Source organism: Phyllostomus hastatus, unplaced genomic scaffold, assembly GCF_019186645.2.
Source record: "Phyllostomus hastatus isolate PE091 unplaced genomic scaffold, TTU_PhHast_1.1 phas_contig_244, whole genome shotgun sequence".
Classification (NCBI taxonomy): domain Eukaryota; kingdom Metazoa; phylum Chordata; class Mammalia; order Chiroptera; family Phyllostomidae; genus Phyllostomus; species Phyllostomus hastatus.
Genome location: NW_025333796.1, coordinates 1349051 through 1373961, shown reverse-complemented (window position 1 = coordinate 1373961; position 24911 = coordinate 1349051). Strand labels below are relative to the sequence as shown.

Here is a 24911-nt window from a genome sequence, read left to right as displayed (position 1 = left end):
TTCCCGGCCGCCAGGGCGCCGACCGAGCGCTGGGTCCTCACCCCCTCGCGGCACGCAAGGGGAGACGGTGCGAGACCCACACTCGCAGGGAGGGGGGCAGGGGCAGCAGCCGACACCCACTCCCCCTCACCCCCCAGGCAGCCGTCTCTCGCCGGTTTTTACCTTGATGGCTTTGGCGGTCTCCAGGGACTGCTCGGGAGGGATCCCCACCTCCCTCTCCCTGAGCAGCTGCTGGATGAAGTAGGTGATGTCTCTGCCGGCCACGGGGATGTGTTTGATGCAGCTCCCGATGACGTAGCCTTCTGCCTGGGGGCAGAGGGCGCCCTGTGAGCCGCCCGCCGTGCCCAGCCCCGGCCGCTCCGCGGCGCTGACACGCACTTACTGGTGCCCCCGCGGCACCTCGGACGCACGCACACGCGCTCTGGATCGACAGCGTTCCGCACCCCGCCCCCAACGCGACCTGACCTCTCCGCGGGACACGAAAGCGGCGCCTCCATCAGGAAGGTGCCGAGAAAAACCACAACAAGGGCCGGCTCCTCTCCCGAGAGTGAGGCTGGTGTCGGAGCCGGGAACCCATCTCTTCTCATTCCTCAACCACAAAAAGAGTTTTGTCTATAAACCGCTGCCCCACTATAAACCTACTTTTACTTAAAAATCGGCAATTTGGTTAACTCAGCAACCCTTTGATTCCAGCGACCTGGATACAAACTCCAGCCGCACCCGTGTCGACAGCCGAGTGGCTGGGACGAGTCCGTGACACACATCACTCGGCCCAGTGCCCGTGCCCACGACACAGAGCGAGCGACAGCCTGGCGTGGGGGGACGTGCAGAGCAACGGGCCACAGCAGGGCCAGCGCCCGTCAGGAGCGAGTCCGGCCAGCTCGCTGACCACCACGCTGGGACCCGCACTGGTCCCACATTGGGCCCTCTCCCTGGGCACCTCCCTGAACCGAGAGGCTGGCCTGCCGGTGGCAGGATCGGGGTGCAGCCCGGCACCCGCAGGGTGGGGCCAAGGGCCCACACGCCCCAGCTGGGCCGGAGGCCCCTCGCCAACCTCCCCAAGGGCACCACTGGCCAGGGAGCTGCAGGCCTGGGCACACACCCAGCTCGCTCCCCCGGGGCACCGGCGGCCGGAGGGGACACTCCCACCAGTGTCAGCAGACAGAGGAGTCACGCCCCCGGTTCCACAGAACGGCACCGGCCTTGGTGGCCCGTGCCCAGGTGTGGCAGGCAGTGTGCCCAAGAGGGGGCCCCCGGCCCTGCCGCCAGCCCCGGGCTGTGGTTCTCTGGGTAAGCCAGTGGGCCACTTTATTTTCTCCTTCGCGTTTCTCTGTTTTATCCACATTTTGTGCAACAAATGTACATTTTTTTTTCCGGAAAAAACCGAACTACAACTTTCCCTGTGGGCCTGTCACACCAGAGAAAACCTGTGTTCTGTGCTTCTCCTCAGTCGGGGGCACGCGAGAGGGGGCAGCGGGGCCCACGGTGCGGGGGGTGGGGGGACACTGCTCTGAGCTGAGAGGAGCGCCTCAGGGAGAGGCGGGCCCAGCACCTCCAGTGGGTGTCACCAACCCAGCATAGTGGCACTGACCCTTCTCAGTGGCGCACGGCAGGAGCGAGGGTCTGGGACAGGCCTGAAGGAGCCCTGAGCACAGGGGACACCACGAGGGCGTCTGGAGTCCGGCCGGCCCCTCCCGACCCCCGGGAAGTGCAGCTCAGGGCGGTCTGGGATCTGGAAGACCCGACTCTTCCCTGCTGACCTCCCCCTCCGGGAGCTCTGGCCTTTAAGGAGGTGACGCATCAGCAGTGCACCGTTCCTCTGAGTCCTGACATGAGATGGTGACAGTTTTCCAACGAAAGCACACGGACTGTTCAAGGAAGAGCGCCAGCCAGCTTTCCTCGCTAGGCGGCCTTCTCCACGCCCCACCCCCGCAGGTGCAGTGCAACGACCCTGAGTGGGGCGGGGTGCCCCCCACCCTCCACCCCATCCCCCTCCCCATCCCCTGCCTTCCAACTGTTAACGATTTATTTTCACAAAACCAACGTTAAACAATCCACTTCAATAGCTTATTGGGCCAAAAAGAAAAAAAGAAAGCCCCAGTTAGGGCCGCTTCTCTGATGTTCTGGAAAGTAAACCTGCAACGCGACCATGCGGAGCATCTGGGAGCCCGAGCGCACGCTCCACCTTCCTCAGCTCCCAAACCAGTTCCCAGACGGCAGCAGCGGCCACCTCTCTGGAGCAGGAGGCGGCAAGGCCACCGCGTCTCGTCCCAGAGGAGAGGTGCCCCTTCCAGTGCTCGCACACGCGCCGACCAGTGGGATTCCCCGGGGGGCAGGCCCGTCCCCAGCGGCAGGACCACAAGCAGGAGAGCCCTCCTCCTCCCGGCGGCTGCGACCCCGGGACGGGGCAGAGCTGGAGACCCCGAGTGCCAACGACGGCCCCACAGCAGGACCGCGCCTGCAGATTCAGAAGGGCCACGCAGCGCAGGTATGGGCGTCCTCGCCCTTCTCACCACGTGCACCTGGCTCAAAAGCTCCCATGTCCTTCCCTGCAGAGTGCAGCTGCGCCTTTTCAGGTGGCGGTTCAACCACAGAAGGGGTTTTCGCCTTGACCGCGCTCCCTTACCTCCCCCCAGGGGAGGAGTCCGGCGGAGAGGGAGCCGCTTACCACTGGGATGGCGTGGGTGACTCCGTCCCCGCTGTCGATGATGATCCCAGTGAGCGTGCGCTCGCCCACCTGCCGCGACGTCCAGGAGGCCGCCAGGGCCAGCACCGCCTGCTCCGGTCCAGAGAGGGGCCATCAGCACGCGGCCTGTTCCGGGGCGTCTGCCCGCGGCTGCTCGGGCTCAGGCAGGAAGGCCCTTCTCGCCAAACACGCCTGAACGATTCTTTCCCTCCCTCCCAAAATTCAAACCCCAAACTGGACCAGGAGCATGCAAATTCTGCACCCTTAAACTGGACGGCTCATTTTTAATGAACTCCATCAACTTTTCACAAAGAACAGCCAGGGAGACAGGGTTTTGGTATGGAGCCGGGAGAGGGCACATCTGACACCCGGCCCCCGGGGGGTGGGGCCCACGGGCGGGCTGCAGGAAGGACACATGTGGGGGCTGTGAGAGCCGGTTCCCGGCCTCACCCCGGAAAGTGCATGCCGGTGGGGCGCGGGCACCGGTTCTCAACCAGGGCCACACTGCCCCCCAGGGGACACCAGGAAACACCCGGTGCCGTGTTCTGTCACACTCCGGGGAGGGGCAGCTGGTGGCACCGCCTCCCCTCGTGAGACAAGGCCAGAGACGCTGCTCACCCCCTGCCACGCCCAGGAGGCCCCGCCTCTGAGACCTGCCGGCCCACAGCGCTGCGGTCGGAGAACTGCAGTCTGAGGTGACAGGGAGGGGTGTGTGTGTGCGTGTGTGTGTGCGTGTGCAACTTTACATGAAAGTGCACATGTGTGCATGTGTGTGCATGCATGTGTGAGACAGACTTGTGAGTGTGTGAACGTGTGTGTGTGTTGCGGGAGTGGAAGAGGGAGGAACTCACAGCAGCGCTGTACACCACAGCGCCCTCGGACTCAGTGCTGGGCCCGCTGCCGGCCAGCGACGACCCCATGGGAATGAGAAAAGTCCCCTGGCTTTTACCTGCACCGCGATGTAGAGTCCCGGCACGTTGAAAGATTCGAACATAATTTCTGCGAGATACTCTCGGTTTTCTGGAGTATTCAGTGGAGGCTCCGTCTGTAAGAAAGCAGTGGCTGTGTTTAGTGCTCACCCGGACCTCCTGTGGTCACGTCCGAGCCGCAGCACCAACCCAGAAGCAGGTTAACGAGGGCGCCGTGCAGGGCGCAGGCCGCAGCAGCTCATCACAGAAACCCGGCTGCGCGGGCCGGCGGGCGGCAGAGTGAGGGCCTCTCCGGGCGCCGCTGCCCCGGGGGCCGCCCCACGCCAAGGACGAGTTTCGGGAGAGAAGACTCTGGCTTCAGTAGCTAGGCACCTGAGCACCCTGGGACTAGACAGACCGGCAGCACGTCGCCAAGGCCACGGAAACTCTACCACGACGAGGGAGGGCACCAGGAGACCCCCGGTGGCTTGGGATCGCAGAAACACGAGAGCGCTCCCCAGAGAGCAGAGGCAGAGAGCTCCCCAGAGAGCAGAGGCAGAGGCTCCCCAGAGAGCAGAGGCAGAGGCGGCCCCGCCCAGAGCGAGAGGAGCAGCGTGGGCAGACCGGCCGCAGCGCGCAGGAGCGAGGCTGGCCGGACGGACGGGCGGACGTCTCCGCCGTGGGCTGCAGGGCAGCAGAGTCCCCGGCGGAAGCAGCTGCCCCCAGACTGTGCCCCGCCCCGCCCCCGCCAAGGTCACACACACCAGCAGTCCTGGAAGGGCTCCCCTCACTCAAAGATGAGGGAAGAACACACAGAAAGTAGTCAAAGGCCACAGAAAAAGCTAAAGAAAAAGAGAGGGAGGAGAGGAAAGTCGCAGGAAAAACAAATGGCAGATGGAAGACCCACACCCAGAAAAGTGTAAAAATAAAGCGGATAAAAATCACAGCCAAAGACGCTTCAAAAACTTCGAGTGTCTATTTTAAAATCAGAGCCATCATCAAATGGGAGGAAACTCGGGGTTACAGGAAGATAAAAAGAATAATTGAACCTGCTCTTTGTCATGCAGCGGTATGCTGTGAACCTTTTTCCATGTCAGTAAGTGTGGACACAGGCCACACATTTAAAGCTGCAAAAGAAAAGAGAAAGAGTAAATAAAAATGCTGAGGGCCTTCTGGGGGGGGGGAGAAAGCCCACATCACCCTTTGCTGGGGACTGAACTACGCCCCAAAACTGTCGAACCCCAAGCCCGAGCGGGGCTGTATCTGGAGGCAACCACCAGGACCGATGCCTTTATTAGGAAGAGACGCCAGGGCGCTCTCACCGGCCCGCGAGCGGAGGAAAGGCCACGCGAGGACGCGGGAGAAGGCACCATCCTCATGCGAGCCAGGAAGACGGGCCTCCCCAGGCACCAGCCCTCACTGCGCCCACGCCCACGGAGGCCCTCGGGCCTGGGGCGCAGCGAGGAGACACGCGTCTGCTGTCGGGGCGCCCCCGCTGGCGGCACTCTGCCACTGCAGCCCGAGCGGACTGAGCGGCCCCTGCAGGGGGAAAGGTGCCGCCAGACCCACCGGCAGCGGCAGCGCACCTCCGTTTACACCGGTGAGCAGGACGGACTTACAGCCTTCACAGCGGGGAGGCGGGGCCGCGCTCCGCATCTGACCGCACCGTCCACCCGGCACCGTGCAAAAACGAGCGTCTTTCAGCACGGGGAACCAGCCCCTGAGCCCCGCACGACTTCACCGTCGGAAGGTAAACGTCAGTCAAACTAGAAGGCCAAAGGACCAGCCGAAGACGCGCAGGTGCTGCAGGTGCGGGACGCAAGGTTCTTCCTTCCCGGGGATCACGGTTACGGATCGGCATGTGAAGGTCCGATTAAAACTGCAGAGGCGTTTCCAAGTGAGAGAGGGAGGCAGAGAGGGGAGGGCGTAAAGACACCGATACCCTCTCTCGGGGGCATCAAGAGACGCTGCTTCAAACTGGAAAGCGTCAGAGGCGCACTCACGCACAGAAAGGCAGGTGCCGGAGCCAGTTCCGTGACCAAGTCCACCGCGAGCCGGGGGGCAGAGGCCGGGAAGACGGGGGATGAACACGTGGGCGTGGGCCGGCCCGGCCACGCGCCACGGCAGGGAGGATTCGCCCTAAACACACACAGGGGGACAGCGTCCCACGCCCTAAGCAAATGCAGGGAGAAACCGCTAGAAAGAACACACACCCAGCACAAAGCAGGGGGAAAACCGAGCCCGGTGTAAAGAAGTGCCGCGTAAATGAAAACGCACGGAAACCAGGGAGCCTCTCAGAGTAAGGCGGGCGGCTGACCTCGGGCCACACCCGGCGGTCCCCGCGGCCCCACGGACCCGCAGGGATGAGTGTTCTGGAATCAAGCAGCCGGGCCAAGCCCGGCCCTCGGTCTCCCTCAGTGTGGGAGGTGACCCCCCCACCCCCGCCCGTCCAGTCACAGTGAGCACCCGCCTTGCAGAGCCGGGGAGACGGCTGCACCGGCACGGGGGCGGGGCTCAGGGGAAGGGGCTCATCAGTAAGAAAAGCATCGGCAAATCCAAGGGAGGAACTCTCCGATGACACCCACAGGCGAGAGACCCACCTAAGACCAGGCGCCCCAGGGAGACTACATCAGCGTTTGGGGAAGGGCGACAGCACCGGGTCAGGAGTGACCTGAGAGCCCATCATCGAGGAACTGGTTAAATTACGCCACTCCCATAAAGTATAACACTTTGTGATACTTAAAAAGGGTGAGCTCCAGCCCTGGCCGGGGTGGCTCAGTGGACTGAGCGCCAGACTACCAAGCAAAGGTTCACTGGTTCAATTCCATCGAGGCCAGGCCCCCAGTAGGGGGCGTGCTAGAGGCAACCACTCACTGAAGTTTCTCTTCCTCTCTTTCTCCCTCCCTTCCCCCTCTCTAAAAATAAAAATTAAATTAAATTAAAAGGGTGAGCTCCATATATGCTGATATGAAAAAGTCTCTATGATAGACTGTTAAATAAGAGAAAGGTGTCTCCATACCGCAAACATTCTTAAATATTTTGTACTGACAATTTTTAACAATAAAACCTTTCCTTTAAATACAAGGTGTGGGGGAGGGGAGGGGGCATTGTTCAGTAAGTGTACTGTTTTTCAGGATGGAGGAGCTCCAGACACCTGTTACATGGCCATGCTGTTAAATATAGTAAGCGTCACTGAGCCTGAAAGTGGTTAGAAGGCAAACCTCATACCATGCTCCTATCATGATCTCTAATCATTTAATATAAAAACTCAGCTCTGGCTGGCGTAGCTCAGTGGATTGAGCGCAGTGGATTGAACCAAAGTGTCGCAGGTTCAATTCCCAGTCAGGGCACATGCCAGGGTTGCAGGCCACAGCCCCCGGCAACCACACATTGATGTCTCTCTCTCTCTCTCTCTCTCTCTCTTTCTCCCTCCCTTCTCTCTCTAAAAATAAATAAATAAAATCTTTTAAAAAAATAAAATAAAATAAAAAGTCAACGTGTTCGACAGCATGCATACTTTGCCACCGTTTGTGTAAAGCAAAAGCGCATCCGTAACCCATGTGCTGCACACAGTTCACTCCGCAGAGACAAAGCCTGGACTGGCGCAGCGCTGGGACCAGGGCAGGCGGCAAGAAACCACCGTGCCCCGGGGACCCGGCCCCACCTCTGGACCCCCTGCTGTGCGGGTGCTCGCCGCGTCCAACAAGCAGGCCTGCCTGTCCACCAGCACGGCAGTCAGTATGTCCCCTGGACGGGCGAGAGAAAGCGGTCTTAGAGCATGGGCGGGGGGGGGGGGGGGAGCTAACGAAGCCACACGCAAAAGCAGATATAAATAAGGGACCTCAAAGTCACCCAACAACAAACACACGGCTCACTTTCATGTGCCTCCTCGGGGGTTCAGATGAGCACCTGCAACGCACCTGCAGTACCAGCACCCAGTTCTCGCTGGTGCTGTCTGACATTACCATTTCAGATTTCTCTCATCTCAAGCACGTAAGTTAACAGCTGTGGATTCTACCAGTACGGGTCCCAGTGTGTCTCCTGAGGCCCCTCCCCCCAACCTGACAAACGGGACCGACAAGCACCCACCGCGGGGGTGCTGTGGGATGGGGCCAGTGAGCGGACACGCGTAAACCCGGGGAGGGCAGGCACGCGGCAAACGCGCGGTGACTGTCGGCTGCAATCACCTGCAACGGATCGCACACGGGAAGAAACCAGCTAGGTCACGGCAACGGGAGAGCGGTAGGGCGACGGTATGGACAAGACGTGAACAGGCAATTTGCAGGAGGAAGTTCAACTGACGAGCAGGTGAACCAACGCTGAAGGTCAGAGTCATGCAAGTGCAAACGAAACATGAACCAGCGCCCCCAGAGCACAGACGCGGCGGGCCTCCGGCGGGGCCGGGCCCCTTTCACGCTGCCGGCTGCCTCGCCAGACACCGGCGGTCCCTATTACACAGACACAGAAAAAATACAATTAAAGGAGTAAAAAAAGAATAAAGTGCGGATCAGAAAAAAAATCTGTGGTACAGTATTTTCTTATCTTTAACGAACTCGACTATTTTTGAGCGTTCGCAGAGGGTCTTCATTTTTGGCCAATGGACGTGAGCTTTCCCACACTCACCCCAGACGCCCCCGCCCCTTCCCGGCGCCTACTCTGGCCTCACCGGCCCACACGCGCCGGCTGGATCCGAGCAACACCCGGGGACCTCTCCCGCGGGCTGTGTCCTGGTGGTGCGCGTGGGCTCCACGGGCCTAGGACGCGAGGCCCCTCGCAGGGGCGGGGCACGGCACGCCGGCTCCTGGCACGGTCGGCTCCCAGCACAGTGAGCCGAGCAGAGGGCAGGGCCAGCTGGGCACGGCGCCGGCTCGTGACCCTCCGCACCAGGCGGGCAGTTCTGGGACGGGCTGGGGAAGGGAAGTGCCCAGCGGGACAGGTGGGCAGCCGTGATGTGTTCCGGCCACAAAGACAGGGCCACTCGGGCACACCGGCAGCGCCCTGGCCCCGTTCACTGTGCGTGAACCGCTGGGGGGCAGCGGGGGACACGGCGCTCTGCAGACACCGCACACGTGTCTGCCGACCCCCGGCTGTGACCACACACCGGGAGGGAAGACCAGAGCCCCGCCGGGCCCGCTGTAACGGACACGCGGCAGACAGATCCCACCGTCACACAGCCTGGCGGGCGGCACACGTCAGGCCGGAGGACCCCGAGGAGCACCCCACCCCGAACGTCGGGCAGAGCCACACAACGGCCCCCCAGGCCCGCTCCCAGCGCCCCGCACGGAAAAGCCCAAAGCCGCAGCGGGGTGGTCTCAGCAGGCAGCCGGCGGCGCCTGCAGTTGCTCCCCAAACAGCGTGCATCTCACACACAATGTGACCACGAGGGAATCCGTCTCATTTGGCTGCAAGGCTGTGTTCTGTTGGAACAGGTCTGAGTGGCGTGATCCGGGCCCTGACCCTGCCCGACCTCACGTTACGGTGAAATGTAAACCCCGGCGAAGGAACCCCGGGCCTCAGCGTCCTCTGCCCCAAGAAGCAGAAACACCGCCCTCCGGCCCCACCCCCGCTATCAAAGTGCCGGCTGTCTCCCACCCCACCGTCCCCCTCCACCTCCCCGGCTGACGGAAGCCTGTCGAGGCACCTATGCCCCTGCCCAGTGATGGGCAGGGCCCCCCAGCCCAGGGAGAGGACGTTGGCGGCTCTGACCCCGTCGGGGTGATTCCCCGCCCCTGCTAGTGACCGGGTGAGGCACGGGTGGGTGACGGCCCGCCGGCTGGGAAGGTCCCTGGGAGTCCCACGAAGGGCACCTGGCTCTGAAAGCACATGCACCGCGAGGGGCCCGAGGGGGACCAACCCAGGGGGCCGAGCCAGCGCGGCGGGCGGTCCTCACCTCCGCCGCTGAGACCACCTGCTGGGGGGCCACCCAACTCCGGGCTCCCTGCTTAGGGAGACAATGAGCCCTTTTCGATTCTCCCAGATTCACAGTTTCCTTGTGGAGCCTTCTGTTACTTGCCCAAAAAAGCACCCCGATTCATTCACACACGTCGTTTGAGCTGCAAGGGAGACCCCGTGCGGACGAGTGTCTCGGGTTACAGCCCCCCCCCACCCCAGAGCCCGCGGAGACAGCCCCGCCCGCCGCCGCGGCTCACCATCAGGAAGCAGTGGTCCTCGGGCTCGGCTCGCAGGTACTTAAAAATCACCTGCTCCATGAACCGCTCCATTAGGTCCCAGTCCTCCACCATCCCGTGCCGTATGGGCCACTGGGGGAGAGAAAGCAGGCGCGTCAGGCTTCGGCTCCTGCCAGCGGGCGCAGCACACGACGGTTCAGGGCGCGGGAGACCGAGTCGTGGCGGGGCCCCGGCCTCCCCGCGTGAGGCGAGCGGCATTCTCGCGCAGAACCGAGGGGCCCTTGAACAGAGAACGTCCACACTCCAATGCCGCGGTCCCCCCCCCCGTGGGGCCGTGGAACGGGGCAGGTCGGGCACCAGCCCACGAGGGAAGCCCTGGCGTGGAGGAACCAGCTCCTGGCGCCAGAAAGGCAGGGCCGCTGCCCTCACGCCGCCCACAGCGCACGTCCTGACGGTGGAGACGCAGGTGCCACAGGCAGCTGCTCCGCCATGCCATCGGCCGGGAGTTTCTTCTCCTTTTTAGAACAAACGTCTCCGCGAACGATCTTAGTGCTCCCCTCCCGTGCACCAATCCGCAGCGCTCCGCACCTGACGGGTCAGTCAGTCACCCTGTGCCTTGCCGTGGCGGCAGAGCCTGCCTGCCCCGGGGCCCCAGCGCCCCGCAGTCCAGGCTGCGCCCCGGGGGCTCGAGAGCCCACTCGGTTCCCCAGTCGAAACAGCAGCAACGAAACCTCCCTTCAAACGTGTGGATAAAAGCACCTGCGACGCACAGCACGATTTCTAAATAAGCTACACCCCGCGTGGCTCGCTCGGCCGCGCCCTGCCTGGCTCCTCGCCAGAGCGGCGCGGCCGGGGCTCACCTTGGTGGCGTAGGTGGGCTTGTCTATCGCCTCGTCCCCGATGAAGAAGTCCAGATCGTCCACGCCCCTCAGCACCTTCCTCTGCGCCTGGTCCACCACCTTCGCCGACTCTCTGATGGCAATGCCTTAAAAGGCAAAGATTTCCATCGCAATCCACATTTATTTCAATGAGTAGGAAAGGATGACATCACCCCGATGTGCGTGCAAGTCGATTTTCGACGCTGCGGGTTTACAGGGGCCGAGGGGTCACGGGACGGACACGGGTGCATAGGACACAGAGACCAGGTACCGCGCTCCGCCACTGTCTGCTGCGGGCGCTGGCGCCTGGCTGCTCTGCTGTCAGCGCTCGCGGTCGCTGCTTCACTCAGCTCCTCAGTTTCTCCCCTGAAAAAAGTTCCTCACGGTAGTGCAGTGTCCCTGAAGCACCGACCGACAGGTCCCAAGTTTCAAAGTACGATGCAGAAGGAGACAAAACTGAAGGCAAAACGCAGAAGAGGAGGAACACGGAAAAACAGGGCCTCTGTGCTCTCACGTCCTTTAACAAGACCCTGCATCAGACACGTGTAAAGGATGCCTGGGTTTGCTACAAAAGGAAGAGAACTGACTTCCCATCAAACGAGAAGACGAGAAGGTTGCTGGCTAGTACCTAACACAAGAAAGGGGGCTGCCCACCCCTGTCCTCCACCTGTCGGAAAGGGGGACGCAAAGCCGGACGGGACGCGGGCGGGGCTGACGCGGCAGGCCTGGTGGGCACGGGCGGGACTGAGCCAGGCTGAGGCCCCGCCGGAAGCGGTGCGCTGCTGCCCCGGGCCACGGGTCGAGGACGGGCAGGGAAGCAGGGGGGGGCCACCTCCCGGAGGCGACCTGCAGAAAGAAACACAACCCACCCCGGAGGGCCGAAGGCTCCACACGGGATCGTGGGGGGCACGGGGCGGGTGCGTGAAAGGGCCCGCCAGGGCGGCCGGCCTAGACCCCGGGGATCCTCACCCGGCGGCCCGCACGCGTGACCGGTCCCATCCTCTGCACGGGGTCAGACTCGATGATGCACGAGTCTGGGGTTAAACTGCCAAGTCAGGATAAAAGACTGTGCAGAGACACAGGCAGGAGGATTCTGCAGCTCATGACAGCATTCAGGAAAGACCACCGCCTTAAAGGGAAATGCTGCACCTAGTGAGGATGAAACCACCACGCTCGAAAATTTAAGTGACGAAAAGTACATCCGGTCCCTCCTGAAAAGGCAGATGGAAGTCCCGTGGCCCCAGCCACAGCAGACCTGTGGTCAGTGAGCCTTAGAACTAGCCACAGGGGGAAATGGGGACATCTGTAACTGAACAACAATCAAAATAAGTTTTTAAAGAAAACAACGAACATAAAATACACTTCTTTTAATTACAATACAGGAAGCAAGTGAACCCCTGAAAAACAGTAAGAATAAAGGTACGCAGACCTTGTAGTCAAATCTCCCGTTTACCCTCATGAAAAGCTGGACGTGGTCCAGACAGCCTTGGGAGGGTGCGGGAGAATCACGTCTGAGAGGGCAGCGCCCGTGGGCGTCAGGAGAACTCATGGGAGAGGGCTCTCCGTGGAGGAGAGGTCCTTGCCGCCCCGGCGGCGGTCTCCAGCACACCGCGGCAGGCCGGCGAGAAGACGCAGAACATACGAGGACACGAGATGGAAGGACAGCAAACACAACCACCGTGGAGCTGACACGGGCCATCCCCGCTGGGCACGCACCCGGTGCGGTGAGCGGCAGGATGGTGAATGGAACGAGGCCGCTCTGCGCGCAGTAACCCGGGAGCGCGGCTCAGCTGCAGGCGGCGGGGAAGGCCCGGGGCACCGCGCACGGGCTGCTGCGCCGGACCTGGTGGAAACACGGATGTGCGCACGTGCTGTCCGTGCAGCGTGTGGCCCGGGGAGGGCCCGCGGGACCCAGATGCCACAGCTGCCACCTAAGGGGGAACCACTCTGGCAGTTTCTTAAAAACCCTAAACACACACCTGTCACAGAAGCGCGCGACGGCACTCCGCGGTGTCTACCCAGAGACCGAAAACGCACGCCCGCACAAAGGCCCGTGCACAGGTGTTCCCAGCGCCTGCGTCCGTGAGAGCTGAGAGTCGGAAACGACCACGGCGTCCTCCGCCGATGGCCGTCCAGACACACTGCGGCACGTCCGCACACTGGGGTCCAGCTCGGGGACAGGGAGGAACACCGGGCAGGGCCAGGCGCTGGGACGGACCCACGGGCGTGGTGCCCAGCGAAGGGCCCGCGGGAAAGGCCGCCCACTGGGTGAAGGAGCGGCTCCCACGTCGTCACAGCAACAAGCTTGCGGAGACGGACAACCAGACGAACCGCGGTCAGCGGTGGGGAGCGGTGGGACGGGCGGGGTGTCGCTGCGCAGGCACACTGGGAGAGGTCCCCGCGGAGGCGAGAACCCTGCGTCCCGCGGCAGAGGCGGCGAGGGAGCCCACCTGGCGGGGGGGAGTGGCACCCCCGCACCTCCCGGTCCCCTAGTTCTGATGTCACTGCACTAAATGAGTGACTGTGAGAGAACGGACAACCTCCTGGGAGTCTACAGTCATCCCCAAGTAAAACACTGTAAAGGCAAAGAAAATACGGCGTGCAAATGACTTGAACAAATCCAACAATAAACGCCTCAGCTAGCTGTAACCCTGCACCGACAGTGACCCACGGTCAGGGCGGGCCGGCGGGCAGGGAACGGCGAGAGGTGAGCGGACCGCTCTCACGGAGTCCGGCGTGTACCTCCCCGTGAGCCCCGCCCACCTGTGCACGTCCCACACCGGTCTGGGGTGGGGGGGCTCTGTGGCCACCTGTCCCTGGCCCCCGAACAGCGTCCACCCTCTACACCGCAACTCACCGCGCCAGAGCTGCGCTCAGGAGGCGGAGTTTCACGTCACTCGTGACCGACGCGCCTTCCTCTTTGGAGAACTGTCCCCAAACACTAGCGCAGAGCCCAGAGCCGAGACGGTTTCAGAGGAGAGTCCCACCCCGCCCGGCCTGCCCCGAGACTCTGCGGGAGCACCGCCTCTCAGCTCACCCTTCTCCCCCGATGGAAGCGTGCACGGCAGCAGACGCTCCTGGACCGGGACCACAGCACCAGACCTCTCGTGTCATAACAATAAAGTCTTTCATGAGAGTCAGTCGTACGCACCATGGACACTGAGTCCACGAAGCTGCCAGTTAATGCAACTGCACTGCGTTACACGTCACCCATCAACCTCCCAGAGACACGTGCGCTTCGACACAACGCAGACACTTGTGACGGAACGCAAGGCCGCCGCCGGCCACCCTGGCCGACCGGCCAACACCCGTGACCAAGGGCTGCCAGAAAGTGTGTGCGTGTGGGCTGGGGGGGGGTCCCAGCTGCAACAATCACAGTATTCAGGAACTAGGCGTCAACATAAATAACCCTCCACAGGGACCGGAGCAACCTTCTCCAGGAAGACGGCAGGTAAATTAACAAGCCTCGGAAACGGAACCAGGGTGCCACCCGCCCCCACCCCGCCCCCCCCCCGCCCCCCAGGTTGAGGGCTACTCACATGAAGGGATGATGAACTGGGGCTCGGTGTTGCCCGCGTAGCCCAGCTTGGTGTACCTGGAAGCACAAAGCCACGGACAGGTGTTCAGGCAGGGACACCCCCCCGCAGCCCGCTCGCGCCTTCCGTCACACGCCCTCCGCGCCCGCCCGAACACATCCGGCCGCGGAAGCCTCCCTGGAAGTTTTTTTTGTTTTTAAAGCAGTTGCGACAGCTGGGACTCAAACGCTGATTCCGGGTAGGCAAGCAGCTCCAAACACGGGGGCGGGCGCTGCGCTTGCTCCTACTGGAAACGTTCTGGTGCACACACACGGGCCCGCAGATTACCCCTGGGACCCCCAGGAGCTTTGGAAGCGCTTTCACACTCTCTTTGGACCCTCCCAAAAACCCGGGGACAAAGTGAACGGCATCACCGCTCTGCAAATGAGGACAGCGAGGGGCCGAGGCAGGAGGCCGGCGCCCAGGGCCGGACGGCCAGTGAGCGGAGGCGGGGCCCAGGTTTCGGGGTGCAGCCTCCACCCGCAGGGCTGCTCTCGAAGTCCGAAAACCTGTGGACTGGGGCGGGGGGCGGGGTGGGGGGTAGAAAGCATTACATCATTTTCTTCAAATGCCATGGCTCCTGGCATCCATGGCTCCCGCCCCCACCCCCCACCACCGGGCGAGCAGCTGACAGAAGCGTCTCTTTCCGCCCCATTTCCGAACGAGCCCATTTTCTGTCAGGACGCAACGTGTGACGGGTGCCAAAAGCCTCAGCTAAAATGAATGCCAGAATGCTACTATCTGTTCGGAAAGCATTTGCTAATCTCCTACATTAAAAACAAAAAAGCGGGGGCAGGGTAGCACCACCCAGAACCATCCGCTGGAAACTCGAATCAGGCTCTGCTGCCGTGTCAAACAGTGGTGGCTGGACAGCGGGTCCCAGATGGACAGCGAGTCCCAGATGGACAGCGAGCCCCAGCTGGACAGCTGAACCCCGGCTGGACAGCTGAGCCCCGGCTGGACACTGAGCCCCGGCTGGACAGCGACCCCCACTGGACAGCGAGCCCCACTGGACAGCGAGCCCCAACGGCAACGACGTTGGGGGTGACACTTGCCAGCAGTGCTAAAAATGACTTTATTGATTCATTCCAGTTTACAAATGTCTTTCAAGATCTTGATGCTAATTTTTTGCTGTGGTAACACATTCCAAATTCTAATAAATTAATTTTAATGATTTTTAAATGTATTCTATCTACCCTGTGCTAATTTTACTATTTTTAACACAGAGTGAGTGAACAGGGTCTGAAGAGAAAAACAAGGAAGCAAGTCAGCCCCACGTAAACCCCATCCCTCTGCCAGGCTCCCAGGGCCGGAGGCCTCGGTGCCCCGGAGCTCGGGCCGGGCCCGGCCCTGCGGCCCACGTGCAGGCCCTCCCCAGTCCCACGGACGCCCCACCACACGTACACCCACCAGCCTCCCGCCCCAGGGCTCCCCGGACCCACAGGGCGGGTCCACACCCAGCCCAGAGCCAGGGAGCTTTCCAGAAGAGTCAACGTTTACTGGACTTAAAAAAGTCCGACCACCCCCGATTCAGCCGCCTTCCTGGGGCCGACACACACAGACACACCGAGTCTCTGACCCGAGGCGGACGGAGCGACAGGGTCTAACGTGCGTCGTCCCTCGTCAGTCCGCGGCTTGGACAGGCCACACCGCCCACCCCCAAGAACGCCTCGCCCCTCGCGTTTAATGGGTCCGCGTTCCCACGCGGTCGAGGCTCTGATACCCATGACGACCAAAGCGGGGTGCCCTGTCCTGACCGTGCCCCGCCCTGGCAGCGCCTGGCCCGCAGCAGACACTCGGGCAGTACCTGCTGAGCGAGCTCTCCCAGACAGGACACAAGGCTGTCACCGCCACACTGGGGGGGGAAGGGCCGGGGTTCGGAAGGGGAAAGCATTTCGGGGGGTCCGGCAGAGACCACAGACACCGTCCAACACAAGCTCTCACCCAGGGGAGAGCACTCGCTGTGCAATGCGGTTATTTAAAAATTTAAAAACAGACTGACATATAGTAAAATGGTAACATTCATTAGTGGTGTGGCTGAGACGCCTCCTGCAACCCTGTGTCTAGAGCGGAAGGTGACCGGCTTAAGCTCAACTGACGCTTGAAAGGGGAGCGGTCCCACCTGGGAACTGCATCCTCCAAGCCTCGCTTCTGCCGGAACCTCCTCCGGATGAGACCGTGTGACGCCCAGTCTCAAACCCCAGCTCCACCCAGACAGCTCTGCTCCTAAGACTGTCAGTGTAAAAAAAAAAAAGTGTGACTACGCTGCCTGAGAATATGGTTCGAATACAGCTAAAATCGCTCACAAGCCCTAAGGACGTATTTCTGGACGGTACACACTCCCCACCGTGCACGCTGGGGCCGACACATGGACCCGGTTCTGCGAATGCCCCTTGGGGTGCCGAACAGAAGGGGGCGGCCTGTGTTCACAGGGCAGAGTCGGATGTGCGCGTCCACGTGTATTATTATTTTATCTGGGTCCGATATCCTTGTTTTGGCTGCCTGCTCTGTACACTTTACTTAATATACAGGGTCTGGCAGAAGTAACACCTGCTTGAGTGTGGTCAGCAGGGGAATGAATGGGTTTAATAACGCAGAGTGTTAATGTGAGCATTTCACCCAAAGTGTCAGAGGGCGGGCTGCAGTGCCATCGTGTTGTGTTGCAGGATTGCATGCTTATGGTTTTGTAATAAGAAGGGGTGTTCTGTGTGCTGCAGCCTGTGCTCGGCCATGTCTCCCACGGGCGGCGTTTTCTGCTCTGCGCTCCGTGAACGTAAGCTCAGGAGGCACAGGTGGCCTCTCTGTGGAGGTGGAGCACCAGGGAGTGAGTTCCGACTCCCAGGGAAAAGGGGTCGACTAAACACCTAACTTCACTCTGTCCCAAGGACCCACTAACGCCAAAGCAAAATGATTTTTTTTTTAAGATTTTATTTATTTATTTATTCCCAGAGAGGGAAGGGAGGGAGAGAGAGAGAGAGAGAAACATCAATGTGCGGTTGCTGGGGGTCATGGGCTGCAACCCGGGCATGTACCCTGACTGGGAATCGAACTTGGGACACTTTGGTTCCCAGTCCGCGCTCAATCCACTGAGCTACACCAGCCAGGATGATATTTTTTTTTTTTTTTGCAAAATTATTTTTTTAAGATATATGGAGGAAAAAAGAGGAAGCAGTAGTACAGCCCTGGACCTGGGGAGCAGAGATCAGTGCCGGCTGGCTTTGGAGACACAAGGAACCCCACAGAAGCACAGCGGAGAGCTGGCCCCCCCACGCCCAGGTTCTGAAAGGCTCGGGAGGCGGTCACAGCACCAGACCTAGGGAACTGGGGTTTGAGGACCCGAACCCTGGGGCCTGGGGGAGACTTCCACCCCATCCCACACTATTGGGCCACTGCTCCCCCGGCCCCAGCACCCCCTGAAACCTGAAGCCCCGGATACACTGGGAGAAGCCCCAGCAAACCACCTGCCTCTCTCGCCCCTGGTGAAGCTCAGACTTAGCAAAGCAAACCCACGCACGCAGAGGCCCCTGAAGCTCTTGAAGTTCCACTGTTCACCGTGAGTGGGCAACCAGAAATCACCAGCATCTGAGAGGGACCTTCACTACGAAACAGAGACAACAACTGGAAGGACACCGAAACTACAGGGGGAAGCCCCACTAACACCAAACCTAAATAAATAAACACACCCACTATCACCGATTTCCTGAGAAGACATTATATCCAAGAAACAAGAACAAGATGCTATTTTTGTATTTATTTATTTTTTAAAAGACTTTATTTATTTTTAGAGAGGGAAGGGAGGGAGAAAGAGAGAGAAACATCAATGTGCGGTTGCTGGGGGCCATGGCCTGCAACCCAGGCATGTGCCCTGACTGGGAACCGAACCTGTGATGCTTTGGTTCACAGCCCGCACTCAATCCACTGAGCTATGCCAGCCAGGCCTGTATTTATTTATTTTTAAGTATATTTTATTGATCATGTTATTACAGTTGTCCCAATTTTTTCCTCTTTGCCCCCCTCCACCCGGTATCCCCTTTCCTCCAGCAATCCCCCCTTAGTTCACGTCCATGGGTCACGCATGTAAGTTCTTTGGCTTCTCCATTGCCCATACAATTCTTAACAACAGCTGTCTACTTTGTACCTGCCAATCATGCTTTTTAATCCCTGTACCTCTCCCCGCTCCTCCTCCTGCCCGCTGATAACCCTCCCAACGCTCCCCACATCTGCGATGCTGCTCCTGTTCTAGTTGTTTGAGTATTTCGTTTTGTTTTGCCTTAGATCCAGTCGATAGCTGTGAATTTGTTGTCTTTTTAATGTTCAATTTTGATCTTCTTTTCCTTAGATAAGTCCCTTTACCATTTCATATGACAAGGACTTGGTGATGACGAACTCCTTTAAGCTTGACCTTGTCTGGGAGGCACTGTATCTGCCCTTCCGTTCTGAATGATAGCTTTGCTGGACAGAGTCATCTAAGTTATAGACAAGGTGCTATTTTTTAAAAGAACATGTAGAGAACACGAAGAGCTCATGGAAATTAGAGCAAACATGAAAAAGAGAGACGCTAAAAAAGGAATATCCTAGAAATAAAGAAAAAAGACAGAATAGTGAAAAACAGAGAGAAAAGATGAGAAACAGCCCCAAAATTCAACGCAGGAATAACAGGAGTGGCAGAAGGAACGGACACGCGCACACAGTCCCACCAGTGCAAAGGTCTAAATAAAACACCGATCAGAATCCACCTACGCATCAAAAAACAGGGCCTCCCACCCTGGCCGGGCGGCTCACTGGTCGGAGCACCATCCCACACGCCAAGGCTGTGGACGCACGTGTGGATGCGTGGAGGAAAAAACAACAGGCCGATGTCTTTTCTCTCTCTCTCTAAAACCAATAAATAAAAAATTTAAACACACACGCACGCACCTGAGCATGGGGGTGGCAGGGGAGCTTCCTTAACTACGACTCAAAATCCAGACACAGTAAGGAAAGAAAGAAAGAAATAGATCTGATCGCTTCAAAGTGCTCCGCCTGGCGAAAGACAAACGACACACAGGGAAGATGCGCTTGCAGCTTACGTGACGAAGGGCGGGCGCCCCTGCAAGCAAGCGGACGAGCGTCACCAGGCCTCCGCACAGCCCTGCCCTGGCTGGCGTCTGGGCCCCGGGTTGCAGGAGGGCCCGCCATCCCCTATGAGGGAGGGGTGATTCGCGTGTGCCTGACTCACGTGTGCCTGACCCACGCAAGCGACAGTTCGCGCTGCGCACCTGCTCTCCCTCTGGGACGCTGGGACTTGGGCCCGCGCTAGTGAGGGGTGCATGAGCAGCCCCCAAGCGGTGGAGACCCGGGCAGAGCCACACAGAGCTCCCCGTCGGTGGCGCTGGCACAGGGGTGCGGCTCTGAGGGCCCAGGAGCCAGCTCCGGCCCCTCCAGACCTGCCTCCTGAGCCTCCCCCCCCGCCCCCCGACGGTGCTCCGTACCTCTTCAGTATACTTCTGTGGTCCTCCTAGCAAATCACTGCACCCGGGGGTGGGACGTGGGGCTCTGAACACGCCCTAACACATGAAGGACTTCTAAAAATAAACAAGTTGAAGACCAAAATCCCACAGAAAAAGGGGCCAGCGGCATGAAGGGACAGAAAAGAGAAATGCAAACGCCTCCTAACCACGTGAAAAGGTGCTCACTGGCCCACACGACAACACAAGGAACTCAGACTGCAACTGCAACAAGATGTGTCCTTTCTGCCCTTCTGGATTGATAAAAATAATAGAAAATGGCAATGCGCCGTTAGTGCGGCTGCAAGAGGACAGGCGTTCTCCCTACACTACACCGCCGAAGATGCACACCAGAGTGGGGTCCACACTGTCTAACACAATCACGTTACGTATTTACTCCTTGACCCAGAAACTCCACTTCTGGAAATATAACCCAGAGATACTCCAGGAAAAAAAATATAGCAAGGTGTGTGGCTCTGGCTGGTGTGGCTCAGTGGACTGAGTGTCGGGCTGCGAACCAAAGGGTCACCAGTTCGATTCCCAGTCAGGGCACAGGCCTGGGTTGTGGGCCAGGTCCCCAGCAGGGGGCGTGCAAGAGGCAGCCACACATTGGTGTTTCTCTCCCTCTCTCCCTTTATCCTCTCTCTAAAAACAAATATTTTCTTTTAAAAAGGTATATGCACTGCACAGGCTATCACTGCAGTCTTTTGATAATAGCAAAATGCTCAAAAAACTGCGGGGACATGTCCAGTGAACGCCAGGAACAGGCTGACTGGGCTTCAGCTAGCCAAACCTGGGGCAATTTAAGCCTCAGAACAAATAATGACCATAACAGACAGTAACCCACTGAATACAGTAATGGCACAATGGATTTTAACCCTTTGAATAAAGTATCAATAATAACCCAGGCAGATGATAAATAAATAAATGGGGGCTATGGAAAACTGCTTCCTGAAAGTGAAATGTTAACTGACAAATGTAGATAATTCTAGAGTTCTGTGTGTGTGTGTTTTTAGATCACGGTTTTGCAACCGTCACTGTAATAACCACTAAAGTCGAGAACCACCAATGGATACTAAAGCTGGTGGGTGAAAGTTTAAGGACGAACAGGGTCTCTCTCCACGAACGACACGACTGACAAGAAGGGAACCAGGAACCAGACAGTGAAGAAACCCAGTGGGCATCCCAGGTGCAAACAACCCAAGAGAACCTTAACGGGAACCAGGCAAAGCACGATCTTCAGCCCCCTGTGAGCGCCAGGAGGTCCGGGGGTCCCAGGGACAGCACCGCGGCCAGGTACCAACTGTCTCAGATAGTCCGCAGAGGCTGAGAGAGTAGACCTTCAACGCTCTCACCACAAAAACCAAACGGTAACTATGCGTCCTGATGGGAGGGTCAGCGATCACTGTGGTGACAGCCATTTTGCAAGGATACAAATGTATCATCAAATCAACGCTATCCACCTCAAACTTACACAGAGTTATGTGACAATTACAGGTCAGTGAAACTGAGGGGACAGAATGCCGTCTGACTCTGACGGGACACCGTACGGACTGGCTGCCAACTATGTCAGTGTCTTCAGCGACAGAGAACAGCTGAGGAACTGGTCCAGGTAAGCGGGACTGAAAGGACAGAGGACAACCAGCAGCACGTGCGGTGCCAGAGGGCAGGGGGACAGACTGCACGAGGCACACACGGGCCATGCTGGGGGCCCCGGCTGCCTGTCACACCGTCGTCGCGTAGAGCGAACTGCTCCAGTTCTGATCGTTAGCCTGTGCCGACACAAGCCCCTCGTCCTCAGACGGTACGCGCTGAAGCACAGTTCAGGAAAATGATAGTATAGATGGGCACGCAGGGAACGACAGAGCGAGTGTCAGCAGCTGGTGAAGCTGGATGAAGAACATGCAGTGTTTTTGGTGCACTTCCTGCAGCTTTTCAAAACAGGTTTAAAAAATACAGAATCTGCCTTTGGAAAAAGTGTGGTTGTGAGAAGTGACACCAGTGTCTGTGGATGTTCTCTGAAAACTACAAACCCCAGCAACTGCTTTAAACAAACGGAGCTCTGTCTTCGGGTCGGGCGGACCCCACGGCCCGTAGCATCCTGGCCCCCGGCGTCCTGGCCCCCAGCATCCTGGCCCCCAGCAGAGCTGCTCCGCCCGCGGGTCTCGGGGTTACCAGAAGTGCTAGGCCACCAGGATGAATGTGTCTGCTGTAAAAACCACTACTTAGTACACCGTTTACTAAATCGTTGCTGTCCATCGTGTATAGTTAAACGTGAATTTTTCTTTTTTTTTTAATCTTTATTGTTGACACTGTTCCAGGTGTCCCCCATTTCCCCTACCTTTGCCCCCCTCACACAACCCCCTCTTCCCCACCCCCTGTTGCCTGTGGCCACGGGCTAGACATACACGAGTGGAGGGACCTGGAGAACATTACGTGAAGGGAAATAAGGCAGCCAGAGAAAGGCAAACACCATGTTATCTCACGCAAGTGTGGATTCTACGCATGGAAAATAAACTGATGGACAAAATAAAAGCAGAGGCAAGGAGACATGGAGCTCACGGACAGAGCTCAGAGGGCAGGGGCGCAGGGAGGGGGCTGGAAGACTAGCCAATGTGAAGTTTCCTTTTAAAATGTGGTACTAGAGCAAGCTCTCTCACCTGCGAACCAGGTATTCCTCTTGCTTCCTGGTGACAAGAACTACACAGCAAAGGTGACTCTCACATTTGTCAGACTGGCAGACTGAGGCCCAATGTGGAGCCGGACAACCTCGGCCCCGGCCTGCACCCCCGGGTGACCCCCAGGCCCATGCTTCCCCTCGGTCCCGGTTATTTCTACTCTGCCTTCACCCCTTTTGAGGTAAAAGTCCATCCAAAACCCCATGTAAACTCCTTGGGAAACATAAGAACTACTACCATGCTTTAAGTAAACATGGGCTCTTCTGGGTGGCTCCTGCTGGCCATCCACTGGACACTGGGCATCTGTGACAGACCACAGTCCTTCCCATCACAGAACGTGCCCACGTGACACCACCAACAGCTCCCCTGCCACTGTTTGAGTCTCGACGCCAAAGCCCATGGCAGCCTGAAGACGGCGTGACTTTGAGCCACGAAACGATGGCATCCCGTAGTTCTACCTCCAAAAAAGCCCAGTTACATTGACCACTGAGTGCAGAAGGTCCAAACCTCTGAGGTCATTTTAGATATTTACAGCAAGGATGATGAGTCCCCGGCTTCCGAATATTAAAAGTGACGACCCCTGTGGGCATTATTGTATTGTTGCTACCAAGTAATGCTTTTGGATTTCAACAGTCTGACAAGGCCGAAAATACAAAAGCAAAAATTGCACATGCAACTGTGGCGGGGGGTGCTCTCCCCAGATCTGGTGGGTGAGGGGTGCACACTCGGGAGTGGGAGGAGCCTGCATTTGGAGCCGGGAGGTGTTAATCGCAATCCTCACTTTGGCTTGGTTTGGGCAGCAAAATGACCTCTAAAATCGAGAGTCATCATACTTCTGGCACAACGTGTGTTTCAAAAAGAAGAATTGCTCTAAGCAAAAAGGCAGGTGTTTTTCTCCAGCAGCCTGTAACCACGAATGGTGGCTTCAGCAGCAAAAGGGAAACAAGCTCAGGAGGAGATGAACGGCAGCAAATTAAAGAAGACACCCCCACAAGGTTGTCAAGGAAACCAAACCAAGTGCATTTATGCACAAAAAGAATCAAGGCTACAGTGAACATGCATGGACTATTTCGTGACAAAAAAAAAAAAAAAAGATTAAAATCCCGCCTGGAAAAATCTTTTGAGAGACTACATTTCCTTCCAGGTTGTTTTATTACGTACCTCATCTATACAGCAAGCAGGCAACCTTGAATTTCTGCACTACCAGCTGGCCGGATTCAGTAACACCTTCCAAAAACCAGCTAAGCTTGGGCCAAGAGAGTACAGGAAATTTCCGAAGGCCTCCTTTGCCTTTCTTGAGAACACCAAAAGAAGCAATCACACCCAAAAAGTAAAGGAGGGAGGAAAAAAAATCCTATACCACGAACAGGCTTTCCCAAATTTAGCCTACCTGTTTTTCAAAATGGAGCCTTTTAAGAGAAAGGGCAAGTGTACGCAAACTACAGCCCCGGCTCAGCCCGAGCGAGCCCCCGACGCTGGCAGACAGCAGAGCGCGCTGCAAAGCAAGGTGTCAGTTGGTAGACGGCTGTAACAGCCTCCGCGAGTAAGCGGCTAAAAGTCACCAGCCAGGAGCAATGGCATGCACCCGGGGACCAGGAGAGGGCCAGGGTTAAGGCCGTTAGGAGGGGAGGACAGCGTTGGGCGGGATGGAGACAGGGACGCCGGAGGGTCTGCATGCATCTGCCTGAAGCTGGCATTCCGGGGAGGCTGGCAGGTTAGAGGACGCGGCCGGGGAGGAGAGGGGGTGGCGAGGCGAGCTGGACCGGCTTCTGCCCCGACTCCCTCCGGGTCAAGGTGAGCGGCCTTGGGGGAGCGGGGCGGGTCGCCTCCACCTGCACGGGGGTCGCCAGGACCCGGGCGCAGGGGAAGGGGGGCGGGCCGCGGGGCAGGTGCTCGGCGCCGCGGCTCTTACCCGGTGCCGCAGTCCACCACGCAGGGAGGCAGGGAGCCCGCCATCCTCCGCACGCGCGCCGCTCGGCCCACGCAGGCGGCCCCGGAGGCCCCGCCGCCGTCCGCTCGCCGCGCTCACCCCGCGCCGCCGGCTCCCGGGAGCCTCCGCAGCGCGGCCCCCAGAGCCCGGATGCTCGGTGGCCGCCCACGTGACGCAGCTCCTGCCGGCCAATCAGAGCGTGGGCACGCCCCCGCCGCCCGCCATCTTCAGTGCTGGCGGCAAGGCTTCGGTACCCACACCGCCCGCCTTCCGGCTCTAGAGATTGGGGTCTATTTTTAACTGACTTACAGTGAACGCGACCCGGTTTCCGTGGCCTGGCTGCTTCTCATCCTTTAAGTCTCGGGCCCAATGTCACCTTCTCAATGAAATTGTCTCCTCCCCGCACCGTACTCTCTATCGCAGCAATCTATTGCTTTCATTCACCGCACTTGAAGCAAATTGTTAAATGTAATTATATGTATCCTTTCGCCCTCCCCAGCCCCCCCGCTCCACTCTATTAGGGCTGGTGTTTGTTTTACCGATGGTGATCCATACTGCAAGCGCGTGCAGAGTATTTGTTGCATCCATGGAAAGCTCCCAGGTGTCTGGTGAATGAATGAATAGCCTTCACCATTAAGAATA

The 24911-nt window shown here is 58.8% G+C and overlaps 1 protein-coding gene across 4 annotated transcripts in view; it reads right to left on the bottom strand.

Moving 5' to 3' along the window:
* ACTR3B (actin related protein 3B) overlaps positions 1 to 24396 on the bottom strand; it is a 32116-nt gene extending 7720 nt beyond the window's left edge. Inside the window, exons 1-7 of one of the 4 annotated variants that reach the window (XM_045837851.1) lie at positions 24252 to 24396; positions 14140 to 14195; positions 10583 to 10707; positions 9744 to 9854; positions 3636 to 3731; positions 2669 to 2776; positions 163 to 306 (exon numbers count right to left, since the gene is read on the bottom strand). In XM_045837851.1, the coding sequence (XP_045693807.1) occupies positions 163 to 306; positions 2669 to 2776; positions 3636 to 3731; positions 9744 to 9854; positions 10583 to 10707; positions 14140 to 14195; positions 24252 to 24295 (684 nt within the window). In that variant the 5' untranslated portion in view covers positions 24296 to 24396. Of the gene's footprint in view, positions 1 to 162; positions 307 to 2668; positions 2777 to 3635; positions 3732 to 4643; positions 4722 to 9743; positions 9855 to 10582; positions 10708 to 14139; positions 14196 to 24251 lie in introns of those variants that run through there. The other 3 variants (XM_045837854.1, XM_045837852.1, XM_045837853.1) reach the window with 3 other exon arrangements.
* Positions 24397 to 24911: the final 515 nt, after the last annotated feature.